General features: G+C 35.1%; 1 protein-coding gene across 3 annotated transcripts in view; it reads left to right on the top strand.

Moving 5' to 3' along the window:
- Positions 1-15097, top strand: part of Pask (PAS kinase) — a 34805-nt gene that overhangs the window by 5425 nt on the left and 14283 nt on the right. For 2 of the 3 annotated variants that reach the window (XM_071585150.1, XM_071585152.1), the window contains exons 4-13: positions 656-855; positions 1489-1656; positions 1738-1869; positions 1967-2110; positions 2733-2852; positions 6478-6594; positions 8576-8800; positions 9476-9938; positions 10841-11067; positions 12683-12922. In XM_071585150.1, the coding sequence (XP_071441251.1) occupies positions 656-855; positions 1489-1656; positions 1738-1869; positions 1967-2110; positions 2733-2852; positions 6478-6594; positions 8576-8800; positions 9476-9938; positions 10841-11067; positions 12683-12922 (2036 nt within the window). The remainder of the gene's footprint in view (positions 1-655; positions 856-1488; positions 1657-1737; positions 1870-1966; positions 2111-2732; positions 2853-6477; positions 6595-8575; positions 8801-9475; positions 9939-10840; positions 11068-12682; positions 12923-15097) is intronic. The other variant, XM_071585151.1, reaches the window with a different exon arrangement.

Here is a 15097-nt window from a genome sequence, read left to right as displayed (position 1 = left end):
TTGGTCTATTATCTTCATAAAGTTAAAACAATAACTTGGAAGTACTATTCTAGCCTTCTAACGATTTGGATGCAAAAATTTGTGAAAGCAGACTCGGTTTGTAGAGGAAAAAACCATTTTCCATCATGAGAATACACCTGACCACAAAAGTTTCTTGGTGTTGGGAAAATTGAGGGATTTTCACTATGAAGTATGACATGGAACATCCACCTTATTCCCTGGATTTGCCTCTCTCAAACTTCTGGCGCTTCCAAAAATTCATAAGTTTCCATGCTGATTTTCCGTTCAATCAAGAAATAATTGACGCTGTAGGTGAACACTTATTAGCCCTTCCATAAGAACAGTACAGAGATGGGGACTGGAACACTGCTGGATGAAATGCATTAGTATTAAAGGTTATTATGTTGAAAATTAAAATTTGTTTGAAAACATATATTGTCATTTTCATCATTAAGCCAAGAACTTTTCATATCACCTTAATATTTCTGTAATTTTGGGTGTGATACGTATAATTTGGATCCATAACTATTATGTGGATCCTCTGGAATTTTGGTCTCATATTCTTGTTTATACTCACTCTTGATACGGTTGCCATTCCTGTTTGTGTGTATACCAGTTTTCTTGATTAGTGAATTAAATATTATTTATGATTCAGGTGATGGCCAACACAGTTTGAGTTATTCCTCAGCTGCACCCCCATTTCTGCGTAATTCAGCAGGTGAGCAGAAATTATGCTCTCCATGCCATCAAGGAAATTCGTCCTTCCTCAACTCTTTTAGTCCGCTGTCCGCTCACAATTTTCCAGTTTTTAATCCTTCCAAGGCAGTATTTACGATTGACTCCAAGTCAACTGAGGTAAGTGTTTGTATAGATATTGCAATGGAAAATTTTTTATTTGCTTTCATTAGCACATTTCTCACCTCATTCACCGTAAATGACTACGTAATCAGGAGTGAATATTCATTAAAATGTGAAAAACTCTAATGGTATAATCAAATTAATGTTTAGATCCTTTGTTATACTGTGAATTCTTGATTGACCAAAATTATTTTGTGATTAGTATTTAATTCAATCGTTATAATTTTCGTTGTACAATTCTTAGCTAATCCTGAAATATGTATGTGAAATAAATATAAATGTAATCATTTCAATTTAAGATATGGATGTAAAACTTTTTGTCATTGATTTCATAATTATTCATATTAGTTTAATAATGTCACAGTATTTCTAAGTATTGAATTTTAAGTGAATCTGTGATAGCTTGACAATAAATGATTAAATATGAGGTCATTGTTTACAGGTGAGTGATTTTGAGTTTTTAGTGCATACCCATTTCCATCTTGTAAACCACATGTGAGGGGGTAAATATTAGTATTCCATGCTCTTCTTTTCATAGTTTCCAATTCAGAATATAGATCATGTGAGAGCGTTGCTGTTAGAATATTGTTTTTTTCCTCCTCTTATTATACTAAATCATTTATTTCACAGATATTGGTGGTGAATGATGCTGCTTGCCATCTCTTAAATTATCCTGCCTCAGAGCTTGTAGGAATTCATCTTCAGGATCTGTTGGGACGAACAAAAACCCAAACGGCCTTATCAGAAGAGCACTTGGATGGTGCTTTCAATCATCTTGTCTCATTTTGTGGTAAAGTGGTGGGTATATTTGTTTATAAATGGGCAATTTTTCCATTTTCACGTGACAAGATTATTTTCATCAGAAAGCTATTACTGTAGGTGGAAATGGTAGCCAAAGATGGGAGAGTTATACCAGTTTCTATGTGGGTAACACGTCTGCAATCAGAAGAGACAGGAGGAACTAATCGCTGTCTAGCAGTTGCCGAACCAGTTGAGAGGGCTGTTGCACAGGTATATTTTGCTTTTGGATAACATGACCTTATTTACAATGAAGTGTATGAGAAATATATTGCACTAATTGGACATGTAATATTTTTCTTGCTTATAGATCACAATTAATGAGCAAGGTGGCATTATATCTGCTGATAAATGTACTGCAGCACTTTTCCAGTATGACCATAAAGAGCTGTATGGTATGAATTTGAATGTATTGATTCCAAGTATTAAACTTCCAAAAAACAACTTATCATTGGTAAGTGTGAGTTTCACTGTGATGTGTTTCCTATTTTACATTTCCCACTGCACCTTGAAATATATTATTTGATAGCCTTGAATAATAGTTGATAGTTTGCTCCTCTCTGCCCCCCGCCACACGCCCTTGCGGCGGCTAGCGGGGTATTATGTAGATGTAGATGAATAAAGTAATAATGTCATCAAAACTGAATTGGCGTATTATCTATATTCTGTTACAAAATTGAAAGCCTGTAATGTGATTTGGTGTGTACTGTTTGTGACTGTCCAGATACATGCCACGCCAAAGGGGTGATGAGGTTTGATAAAGAAAGAGATGGTGAAATGTAATGTTTACGGAAAATGTGGCATCTCATAACACTCAATAGGACTCCCAATCATCAACTGCAGTGTTGATGATTGGGTGTCTTAAGGGATGTTTAAGAGATGAATTTGTGAAATTGGGTGATTTGGGGAAGGGTGGTAGAAGCAAAATGAGTAGTGGAAGAGGGTCAGAAAGGAGCAAAAATGTGACAAAATTCGGGACCTCAATTTTGTTAGCTGTCTCTGTAATAGAGCAAGTTATGGCATTTGATCAGAAACTAAGCCAGCATCAATCCTGATTTTTTCAACTTTTATTTTAGGAGGAAAGGAAGCAGAAAGCCACTGGACGCACATGGGATGGTGAAAGTTTTCCCATTTCATTGCTTCTGGATGAAGCTGACTCTGGTGATAATGTCATCGCTTACTTAGTCACAATTTGGGTGGGTGTTAAGTATTTGCATGATGTTTAATTATTTTCCATAAAGCACAAGGGCTATGCACAAAATATTGGGGTTAAGTGTAATTCTTTTCATGTTTCTTCATTTTAACTGGACCATTATCCATCTCTCATAATATGTTCCTTTTTTATGAACCTTATCATTAAAAGATGAGTGCTACTCATTGTATGCCATTTTATGGAATATATGATGATCAGCCCTGTGGATTTTATGTTTATACCTGACTTAAGGCTCTTTTCATGATGGTTTAATTATAAAATTAATTATAAAATATATTAGGAATGTAAATTGAAATTAAACCACTTGGCTTTTCCACCTAGAAAAATTTTTTAATTAATACTTAGGTGTCGTTATGGTATAACATCATCAGGTCAATCATCTGATGATAACAAAACCTAGGTAGTAAATAAAATATTTTTCTATGTGGAAAAGCCAAGTGGTTTAATTTCAATTTCAACATGAAGATTTTCCACCAAGTGAGGCAAGAAACTGTTTTATTTAGGAATGTAAATAGTATCTTCATCATGATGCTACATTTTTTCAGTTGAATATACTGGATTTTTATTCTTCCTCAGTATTTAACCCAATAATTGAGTGTTATATAGTAGTTGTGAATGCCCTAATCATAGTCAATGTCTCATCACATGTTCCGAGTAGACGTAAAACTTAATGACCTAAAAATTAAGTATGAAATTTATTTTGTAAGATGCAACATAAATTAATCCAAAATCTGATTTTCCAAATTCCAATGTTCATTCAACTGAAAACATCAGGGAGTACATCCTACCTAAGAAGGTTTCAGTTTCCACGGGCAACCAATCATACACACTCATGTCATTAGATTAAATGTACTCGCACTATAAATGAATAGTCACTATGATAGCCTATGTTAACAGCTAATGAGGCTTGCATTTTTGAACAATTACATTATTATTGGTGTTCTACCAGTTAAACTAGGTTTTGAATGGACACAGCCTGTACAACTAACTGTACAACGATATATTTACTTACCTCCTGTAAGAAAACACAATCTGCCATCCCACGCTACAGTAAGCCCCATTCAATTCTGTGCAATCCCTTCATTCTGTTCATCTTCATTCCAATGACTTAATTGTCTCTCAAAACAGAAGACAATACCAATGACCAATGGTCAGCATTGTAATGCCCATGGCTTTAAAAAGTTGCCAAAGTAAAATGCTTTGCAAATTAGGATATACAAGGGCGATTTAAAAAGTAAGGTCTCCTATTCTCCTATTTTTTTTCATGAAAAATCAAATTTATTCTCAACTTTGCGTGCATTGTAGGAAAGGCTGAGCATTTAGCTATTTTTCTACATAGTTGCCTTGACAATCAATCACTTTTTGCATCCTTGTATGCAGCTTTTTAATACCTAAGTACCTTTCTCCCGCTGCGTCATTAAGCTAACTGACGACTGCTTCTTGCATTTCGTCTGGCTTTAATTTCTGTCCTCCAAGGTGTTTTTTGAAAGAGGGAAACAAGTGGTAGTCACTGGGGGCAACGTCCGGGCTGTAAGGAGGGTGGTCGATGATATCCCAGCCGAATTCATTGAGTAGGATGGTAGTTTGATGTGACACATGTGGACATGCATTGACATGATGCAAACACACTCCTTTGGTGAGACACTTTGTTGTAACTGAGGACCTCCGACACAATATTCTGCGTGGAGAAGTAGCCACTCTCTTCATTAAGGCCTTCCTTTATCTCATAAAGGGTAATTCTCCGTTTATTGCACACCATCTCGTCAATTGGAGCCACCGTTGATTCCGGCAAACTGAGCCACCCCGACTGCTGCTCATCCTGGACGTTTTCCCGGCCATCAAAAAACTCCCTGCACCACTTCCACATGTTTTTGATGTCCATACACTTCTCACCGAACACTTCCACTAAATAGTGATGAATTTATATTGGAGAAGCAGTTGTCATTATGCTTCGCGACGCGGCGGGAGAAAGGTACAACGCCGGTATTAAAAAGCTGCCTATAAGGATGAAAAAAAGTGATTGATCGTCTAGGTGAATATGTAGAAAAATAGCTAAATGCACAGCCTTTCCTACAATCTACATAAAGTTGGGAATAATGATTTTTTCATGAAAGAAAAATAGGAGACCATACTTTTCGAATTGCCCTCATATCATAATAAACTGAAATACAAATTGTATCACTATTTTTAAAAGATAAAGAATCCAGTCACTCTATTAGATTCTTTATTTCTTTTTCACTTTATTTCTTAGATCTTGATGTAAAAACTGTCAAATTTCTCTGATTCATAGCTAAACAGACTAGAAATTTAGCATATACACAGTTTGTAAATATGTTGTTTGTAAATTCACATGTTTTGTATGTAGCAGCCTTCCTTATGCTGATATGGAAATTTTAGCTGTACTTTGTGAATTATAATAGGCCTGATTGAATCTGAACTGAATCGGAAAACTGAATCATTATTTATGTTAGCTAGTAAATGCACCTTTAAAAGGCTCTTTGCTCTTGTCGAAACTTATTGCTAATTAATTAGGGGCTACACTCTCAGCTGAACTTTTATCATAATTAAATATAGGGATCATTATCATTTTCTTCCACTTTAGGCATGGGACCAGCTAAAAATAATATGTAGTTATCTCTTAAGGTTGCCTATATTTTGGCGAACAACCTTTTAAAATACTAGGGGAATTTCATGGTCCTGAAGAGGTTTAAAAATAGATTGCCAATTTTCCTATCAACATTCCTTTAACTTGGCGTAAGGCTACTTGCTGAGTATTAGCATAGTTAGTACTGCTAAGTTGTGCAGTCATTGGATTTAAAATGTATGCATTTTTTTTAAATTGTTGTCTCTTCCCTTCAGAAACAAGTGTCTACTTCTTAGGAAATTTTGAATTATGGTATTGATTGTGCAATGGAGATGGAGGAAATACATATTGTAGAGCCAGATGATGAAGGGTGATGAGACTGGTTTAGCTCTAATTCTGTTTGATTTATGAGGGTAGAGGTTTAGAGGATAATGGATAGCTTAGGGATGGATAAGTGCCAAGAGAAGAAGCTTCCCATGCACCATTGGGGTCCGGATTAGCTGCTTTTTGTTTGCTCTTAGTTTTCTCTGGAGGTAAAACGCCAAAGTTTTCATAACTGGTACTTAGGAGTATGTCCTACTTCAGCTCACAGGTGCCAGGTTAGCGGATGGGCACATTTCTCATCTGTTTAGCCCATCAAACTGGATATAATGTACTGGATATAATTCTTTATAATAAACTAAATTTACTCCAGAAGAAGATATGTACTGTGTGCTGTAACTTGAATTATTCTATATGGAAAAATATTTGTTCATGATACATTCTGATTCCATAACATCTAAGTCTAAAGCCTTTTGGTTGTGAGAAGAATTCGTGAAAATTATTCCAGTAGCTTTGTTCTGCATGTATTTGAGAAAAGTATGAGTGAGTTATACTTTGAGTATCCATACCCAAATTTTTAGTGCACTGGCTGATATTTCCTCCACAAAATGCATTCAGTATTCATTAAATTTTTGTTTCATTATTCCAACTGCTTAGAAAAGATTTGTTTGAGCTTTTTATTAGCAATTTTGTTAATTTTTAGGTTTTTGCTAACATGAGTGGACTCTTGGTACTTGGAAATGATGGCACTGTTGAGGGCTGTAACCATCATTTTGTTCAAATGATGTTTGGTTATCCTCGTTCTGAAATTGTTGGTAAGGTAAGTGTGGACATATTAAGGGAAATTACTTGAATTATCTGCCTATTTCAATAAATTATGTGTGGAATTATCCTAAAAAAGTGTCATTATTCCACAGATCATGATAATGCTAAAAGACCGCTGTGCCATTATAGTATTTATTAATTCTAAATTTTGAGTTTTTTGTTAAACATCAAAGAAATATTCATTGCAGAATAGTGGCCAAATATTTTTAACAAGATACCAAATTGATTCCTGACAACTTTCTGCTTAACAAATGAGTTGGCAGATGATATACTGAAATACACCTAATCAATTTAAGCTTTTATAAGTTTCTTTTGATGTAGGTTCTCTGTTGCTTGCTATTTTACATTGCTATTTTTGTTTATTAAAATGTACTAATTACATTTTTTTCCACCATAAATTGTATAAATGGTTTAAAATGCTTAATGATATTGTTTGATTGCTGTACAAATCGAGCATCAATGCATTTGCTGCTATAAGTAATACATATTCAATTGGGATGATATGTTAAAGGAGATTATGCATACAGAATTTACATATAAAAAGTATTTTTGAAAAATATTTTGCAAAATGAGGTAGCTTGTGGAACCAGTAGAATCTTAACAATTCCTTTTTATGTGTATTTCAAACTTTTTTCTATTACTCAATATGTTCACTTTTCATTGAGTAAAGAAAATGATTTGATATGCATATAATAATACTTGTGTATTAAAGTGTGGATGAATAAATAATTGAATAAACCAATAAATATGGATAAATAATAAGCCATGCAATTCCCATCATTTTAATATTAATTTAATGGATAAGAATTGGTATAAAATCAAATCCATTTATTACATTAAAAATTTGAATTTTTAAAAGTTGGCCATAATTTCATTCCATTCTTCTAGAGGAATGATAATCAGTAATGAACTTTAATGAAAACTGTTCAGTCAGTAATTTAAGATGAAGTTCTTCACATTGCTGAGTTGCATAAAGATTCTGAATGATTTGATTCTTCTGCTGTGGTGGTTTTAACTTTCTGCTGATAATGATTTGTATCCATTGAAGGATATTTCTTAATTGCCGATGATATACCTTCAATAGGAATAAAATATCATCAGCAGGAAAATCGTCTGATGCAATGAAAGAACCTGAAAATTCATTGGCAAAGTTATTTATTCCCCTTCTCAAGCTCAGAATTTCCAAAATATTTTTCTAAACTGTGAATGAAGTTGGGTTTTTTGTGTGAGTTTTCATAAAAATTTGCTGTCATTAATCCATTTCCTTAAAATTTAAAATTGTTGTACTTATCTTCCACTTATTTCAATTGAAGGCTTTGCTACATGGTTTTCAAGCATGTTTTGTGTGAATAAAATATATTTATTACGATTGTGTTTGAAAAAGTAAATACATTGTGTAGCAGATCTTGCAAATATTAGATCAATTATGTAAATAATGGAGGAGCTCTCATGCAAAATATTAAAAAATATTCTGTCGTCCATTTTATTGATAGTTAACCTAATTTTATCATGCTGAATCAGTCACGATGGCTTAAATGCATTATTAAAACCTGAAGAAAATGCTTCAATAATAAATGATGTTTCGGTTTTCTTGTATTATGATTAGGCCCACTTTTAATTCTTGATGTATTTAAAAATAATGAAAGCTAAAGGAATCAATGGTATTTTGGTACACCTTAGTTTGTCTAGAATATAAGTTCTTTCTAATAGTCAAATAATAGAATTAAAATTTTCTTTGAGGGATAACTTGAGAGCATTGACATCATTTTGCTATTCTATAAAATTGGCTATTCTGTACAGTGCACAATTAATCATTACTAATAGAAGAAAACTTGTTTGGTTGAGGATAACAATACATTTTGCTTTTTAATCTATTTTATTTCATACAAAAGATACTTTTTTCTTTGGAGTATTAAGTTGTCATAATGATGTCAAACCTTTGCGATTAATCAGATGATATTTCTCTTATCCATCAGAAAGTAACTCAGATCATCCCAGATTTTTGCCCATACAAGAAAGATGTACATGAAGGTGGCAAAGTATTGGGAATGACTCCATCTTCTTCAACTATATGCCATGATGGTTCCAAAGGAAATGACCGGGAGAAAGCCGCTGTTGGAAATACAAATTCAAAAGTTATGGGGCTGAAGGGGAGACAGTCTTTGTCATCAGTAGATGAGATTGTTGACTCCATGGGGAAGGTATAACTTTATTCTCATGAACATACTTTTACAAAGCTCAACAACTCCTTTTCGTGAATTTCTTCTATGCACGTAAGACGAAGTTTGGCATCATGACCCATTCCTAAAAAAATGAGAGAAATCCATTAATATTTAGTAGTGCCTCCTTACCATCAGAGATGTATCTTTTCTTAATTAAAAATTTTTTCCTTCTGGCATTGAATGCTTTTTCTTTTGGCTCATTGTTCATCGCCATAACTTTAACGCTGGCTTTTCTTTCTCTAATTATGGCCCGAGTTCCAATAACTAATGCTGTTTCCATCTCATTTTACACCAACCCAAGATATCTACATATATTTAATTTCCCCACTTCTTGTTTGTTTTTTCCTAAATTCTGGTATAGAGATTGGTGCAATTTAATTGAAAGACTGGTTTAAAAGATGTGATGCAATGGAATCACTAGTGGCAAAAAAATTGCAGCACAGGATATGGATAATAAATATGTAATAGACTTGCTGGAATGTAGTACCATTCCCTTCTCACCTAAATGCCCCAAAATCCACTGGTCCTTGGAATTTATGTTCTTAATTCAAATTATTGAGTATTTTTTATTAATTTTATTTTGAATCAAAACTATTAAAAATTGTGATATTTTGATTGGTTTAGGAGAGTTTTATGAGTTTTTCAATATTTCAGCTGAACATGGCATACTTCAGTTTGAGCCGCAGTGAATCAGAGCCTGATACCCCCAAACACCAAAGGAGACAGCGTTCACTGCTCATGTATGATCGGAGTAGGAATATGTTGGATGGTTTCAAAGAATCTTTTACTGCTCCTCCTGTGAAGGAAGTGGAGGATGAAAACCAAGAGCCCTGTGAAGATGAATGCATATCTGTGGATACCATTCCGATGGATCAGTCTGAAGATATATTGGTCACATCTACTCCAGCTGTGCCAAATAGGTTGTGGCACAAGGTCAAGAAGAGTGTTTATGATAAAAGTGATGATACTCTTGGAGTGGAGCAAAATGATGATACACCTTCAGCATCTAGAATTCTTTCTGTAGATCAAGAGGATAATGGGAATACTCTGTCATGTGGTCCATATACAAATGGAGAGTATTGTGGATTTGGCATGCATAAGGATGGAGGTTTATTAAGTAAGTTTCTTTACATGGTACTTGAACATTTTATGGTGCAAGAGACGTTATTTATCCATTTTAATTTGATTTACATGCACAATTAAATTAAAAAATGCAATTTTAAGGAATTTAGGGAGATGCCACGACAGTAATTTTTAACGGAGCATCCACTAATATGCACTGGGTTTGAAACGTGGTCATGGCAAATTCTTTTTACAGTTTGTTATTTCTGCATTTTAATGCATAAAAATGTAGATGGTTAATGTAGTTTTGTTGTTTCTTTTGGTCACTAGTTTTCATATAGTTTGCATATAGTATATGCATATAGCAGGAAAATATGTTGACGTCTATGTTATTTGTGCTTTCTTGAATTCAACAATATCCCCTCTCATTTGCTGTTTTTAAATGAAGCAACAAAGCAAAAATAAGCACTAAAAATTTTTTTCCTGCTAATTCATAGCATAAAAGTGGACCCTAGTTAAATCGATGTGATATGCTTAGTTTTTAGTATTTTTACTGTGTATTCCTAAACCTAGGTCCATTTTAGTTCCAGCATAGTTATGCCTTAGGGAAATAGGGAAAATCTCAATAAAGTAATATCGGGAAATTAAGTGCCAAGAGCAAATTGAAGTTTTCATTTAGTCCCTTTTGACTCTTTTTGTAATAATTGCCAGTAGACATTCCTGATATTTGCAAGTAAAATTTTTTTGAAAATGTAATGAACTTTGGTCTCAGCATGTGATTTAAATTTCTTAAAACTACCATGTTCTAGGTGCATGAACCATAACTTTTTAATGATCCTAGAAATTTTCATCTCCTGTCAGGTAGAAAGTGGCAGCCACCTATGTTTAGCCAGGGTTTCTGGGTCTTATAAATTTAAGGAAGTTTGGAATTATTAAAAGTTGTTGCTCCCTTTTCAGGTGTTAAATACAGGGTCCAAAGTGCTGTTTTGACTGAGTCAAAACAGTTGGTCTACTGTGTGTGGGTAGCTAAAAACACCAGTCCGGATGCTGAGGTAACTGCAGCTATTAGTGGTTGGCATTATGATGAAACTGAACTCCAAAATATTGGAGATCTAACTCTGTCAAATTCAGAGGAAGCCACTTCTGCAACTAGTACCCCTAAGAAAGAGGTGCCCGTGGCAAAGGTATTATATTTTGTACTTGTATATTTCTTTAAACATAACTTGAGGTATTAATTTGGTCATACTGATGAATGTCATTTGTATTCAAAGTTGTACATTATCATACTGTATGGTCTTATCTATAAGTATAGGGACTAGTAAGGTTTTAAGAATTGGCTCTGCACTCATTTCTCTTTTGAAAGATAAGGCTCTGTGCTATAAGTACTCTGTGCTATAAGTACTCTGTGCATAAGTGCTATAAGTGCTGGACATAAGTGCTCTGTGTGGTAATTGTGAGGATGCATGCTTGCTCCAGTGCCACATCACAAAAGTTAAGAACATTGTTGATAAGAGCATTGCGGCAGTAAACAAGCATTTCAAATTGTTTCAAATGATGGTGGAAATTCAACTATTTTGTCAAAAATACATTTTAATTTAGACTGGCAAAGAAATTGGATATAATTTAAAATTTTTGAAAAACTTAAGGTGCCGCTAAATTTATTATGGAAACTTAAAAACTGAGTCTGTTTACATGTTATAACTTTCACATAGTCGCAAATTTCACAGATACAAAGATATTTGGCACGTTGCAAAATATTTGTGGTTCATATACATACAGGGTCCATACAATAAGTATCGGGACTGGTTCCAAAAATCAAAATTTATTGCAATTACTTAATAATCTTCAAAATACATTTCTCCTGCATCGATATATGCTTAGCTTGGCGCGTCTGCCACTCATCAAAATACAGCTGGAAGTCGGTGTTCTGGAATATTGTTGAGATCCTTTGTCGTCACCGCTTGAACCGCCTCAATGGAGTTGAACCGATATTCTTTGAGCTCCTTTTGAGCTATCCTTTGAGGTAATAACATTGTTGAGAAAATCTTCATCTTCCTGAATGCAGTCCAAAATTTCTTGCAAAATTTCCACCTGCGACAGTTTTTGTTCCTCACTCAAGACTTACTGCACCAGCTTCACACACACTTTCCACATCGCAAGATCCTCTGTTACAATGGTGTGGATGGTTCCAACTGAAAGGCTGATCTCCTCACTGATAAGGGCAATGGTTTAATGCCTGTCAGAGTCCAAAACGTTTTTCACTTTGGCCACCTGAGCATTGGTTCGAGCGGTCGTTAGGCATCCGATGTGGTGCTCATCTTCAGCGAGTTCCCTGCCTTCCTTAAACATTTTGTGCCACTCAAAAACTGTTGTGTGGCTTAAGGCATCATCCCCATAAGCCTGTTTAATGAGCTCAAGGGTCTCCGATGTGGATTTCCTGAGTTTAACGCAAAACTTCACAGCATAGCGGTGCTCGACGGTGTGCTCCATGCTGGTACGATGACACCACGAACAATCACACGTCACAAAAATCCACCTCCTGTCTCAACTTATGCCCGAAGGTGACTGAGCCAAAGTGCGCCTGAGTGGTGGGGGACCCCTCTACCGAGCCAACCGGTCAGACCTCCATCCACCGCTCCGTTGAGGCTACAGTAAAGCAGTCACAATACTTATTGTATGGACCCTGTATATCTAGTTTTTAAAACTTTAGTTTAATGACAATTTTAACAAATTTTAATGTATCATTCAGAACATAAATTACATTATGTGATTTACATTGTGTTTTTCTTTGATTTTTAGACCAATGGAAACAATCAGTCACTACTGAAAAATGTATTGACTCGAAATGCCAATGTAAAAGTGGCTCCAGCTTTTAAAGAAATCAATAGTGAAAAAGATGAAAGTGAAGATGATTATGCTACTGATGCTTATAGAATGGAAGAAGGAGATTATGAAAAACAATACTCATCCCTTTATCAAATTGGAAAGGGAGCTTTTGGCTGTGTTTGCATGGGCTATCGAAAATCAGACCAATTACTGGTAAGATATCTTGGTTTGACTCCGAATATGAATATTTGTTGAAATACATGTATAAATTTGAGCATGGATTGGTTCATTTGAATAGATATTAGAATGAATCAATTCTTGATTTGAAATTGACATGGGATTGAAATTTTGAGGTGGTTAATGTACTGGCTTCCCACCCAAAGGGCCCGGGTTAGAATCCCGTCAGTGGCAGATATTTTTCAATGGTATCCTGATCCCTACTTGAGGTGCTTTGTGGAGAGCACTTTGAGTAAGTATTCCATCCATCGGATGGGAAGTTATGCTGCGGACCCCTTGGCGCCTTAGGTCAAGAGTAGGCTAATGCCAAACCCTGGTTTCCCTCCACCCTTCACCCTTTCCGATCTATCCCGAATGGTGCAAATGACATCACCTATGGGTCATCTCTCATAAAATTTCTACTTGAAGTTAGCTAAATATACATATTAGAATCAACTGTATTAATACGCATGATCCTCAGTATAATAGACTAGGTGGTGTTTGGTTAGGTATTACAGCCTGGATAAATTAGAAACAAAATAGGTAATATTCTCTTAATGCAATGATCAGATTTAACAAGAAATGTAGACATACTATTTCGCATCAAATGGAATCAAAATAATTCAAAAGTACTTATGTCCTTTGGCTATTTATCAGAAGGTTAATTCAACTCCAGAAATAACCTCGAGGCAGGATGATGGATTCGTGATATACATGGGAAGGCCTAGAAGTACCCAGCCTCACCTAGAAATGGCGGTAGTTGTTTGAAAAATATCACTAGATTAGAAAGTATGCAATTTATAAAGCATATGTTTTAAATTTGAAGATGCCACGTTGTTTAGTATTTGATTGGCAGCCATCAGTTGTGAACATTTTCGGTGAATTTGTGGAAATGGAGAAAATTGGTCATTGTTAGGTGATACAATACTTTTATTTGAAAGGCCTCAGTCCAACCAGTATAAAATTTGAACTGGATTCTACTCTGGGTGAGTCTGCTCCTTCGTTTACAACAGTAAAATATGGGGTAGCAGAGTTTCAATGAGGCCATATGAGCTGTCAAGACGAGCATTGAATTAGTCAACCAAAGGAAGTGAAGACTCGAGAAATGGTGAAGAAAATCCACAAAAAGATAATGGGTGACCGAACACGGAAAGTGACCGAGCTTTCAAAAAGTGCGGTACATCAAATGTTTACTGAAAATTTAGACATGAGAAAACTGTCTGCAAGATAGGTGCCGCGGTTGCTCACACTCGAGCAAAACCAGTCTTGTGAACATGTTTAAATCAAGTGTTTAGCAAAGTTTCACAGCAGCAAAGCAGAATTTTTGTGCCGTTTCATAACCATGGATGAAAAATGGGTCCATCACGTCAGACATGAGACAAAAGAATGATCTAAACAATGGATTCAAAAGGGAGAACCGCCTCGAAAGAAGGTAAAGACCATTTCATCTGTAGGCAAGGTTATTTGGGAAGCGTGTGGGATAATTTTCATTCGCACTCTTGAAAAAGGAAGAACTATCAATGGCGAGTATTATGCATGTTATTGCAACGTTTGAGCAAAGAAATCAAGCAAAAGCAGCCGCAGCTGTCTAATAAGAAAGTGTTGTTTCATCAAGACAGTACATCAGCTCACAAATCCATTATTGCAATGGCCAAAATTCATGAATTGAAATTTGAATTGCTACCTCGTGCACCCTTTTTACCAGATTTAGCCCCCTCGGATTACTCTCCGTTTGCAAACTTGAAAGAATCACTCGGTGGTCAAAGATTTTCCAACCATGAAGAAGTGATGTCAGTATTAAATGGCTATTTTGAGGAGCAAGACAATTTTTATTATAAAAAGGGTATTGGACTTATTGAACATCGCTGGGAAAAGTGTATATAGCTGAAAGGAGATAATGTAGGAAAATAAATACATTTTTTTCCAAAATTTTTGTGTTTTCTTTGTTGGGTCAGGTAATTCTGGGGCCACCCTCGTATGTATTGTCCATAAAGCTTTGTTGTGGGAAAAAATTGAAGATAATTGAATTAGAAGCAATCATTGAGAATTGCTTGTATTAGCAGCTATTCTGAAATGCATAATGAAAACACTAGAAGATATAGTTTTACAATTAATCGCTAGTCATGTATCTGTAGCCCAATATATTTATTTAAAATGTCCCCAAGAATGGTA

This window comes from Hetaerina americana, unplaced genomic scaffold, assembly GCF_022747635.1.
Source record: "Hetaerina americana unplaced genomic scaffold, ioHetAmer1.1.p SCAF_2, whole genome shotgun sequence".
Lineage (NCBI taxonomy): Eukaryota > Metazoa > Arthropoda > Insecta > Odonata > Calopterygidae > Hetaerina > Hetaerina americana.
This window is presented reverse-complemented; position numbering and strand designations above follow the sequence as displayed.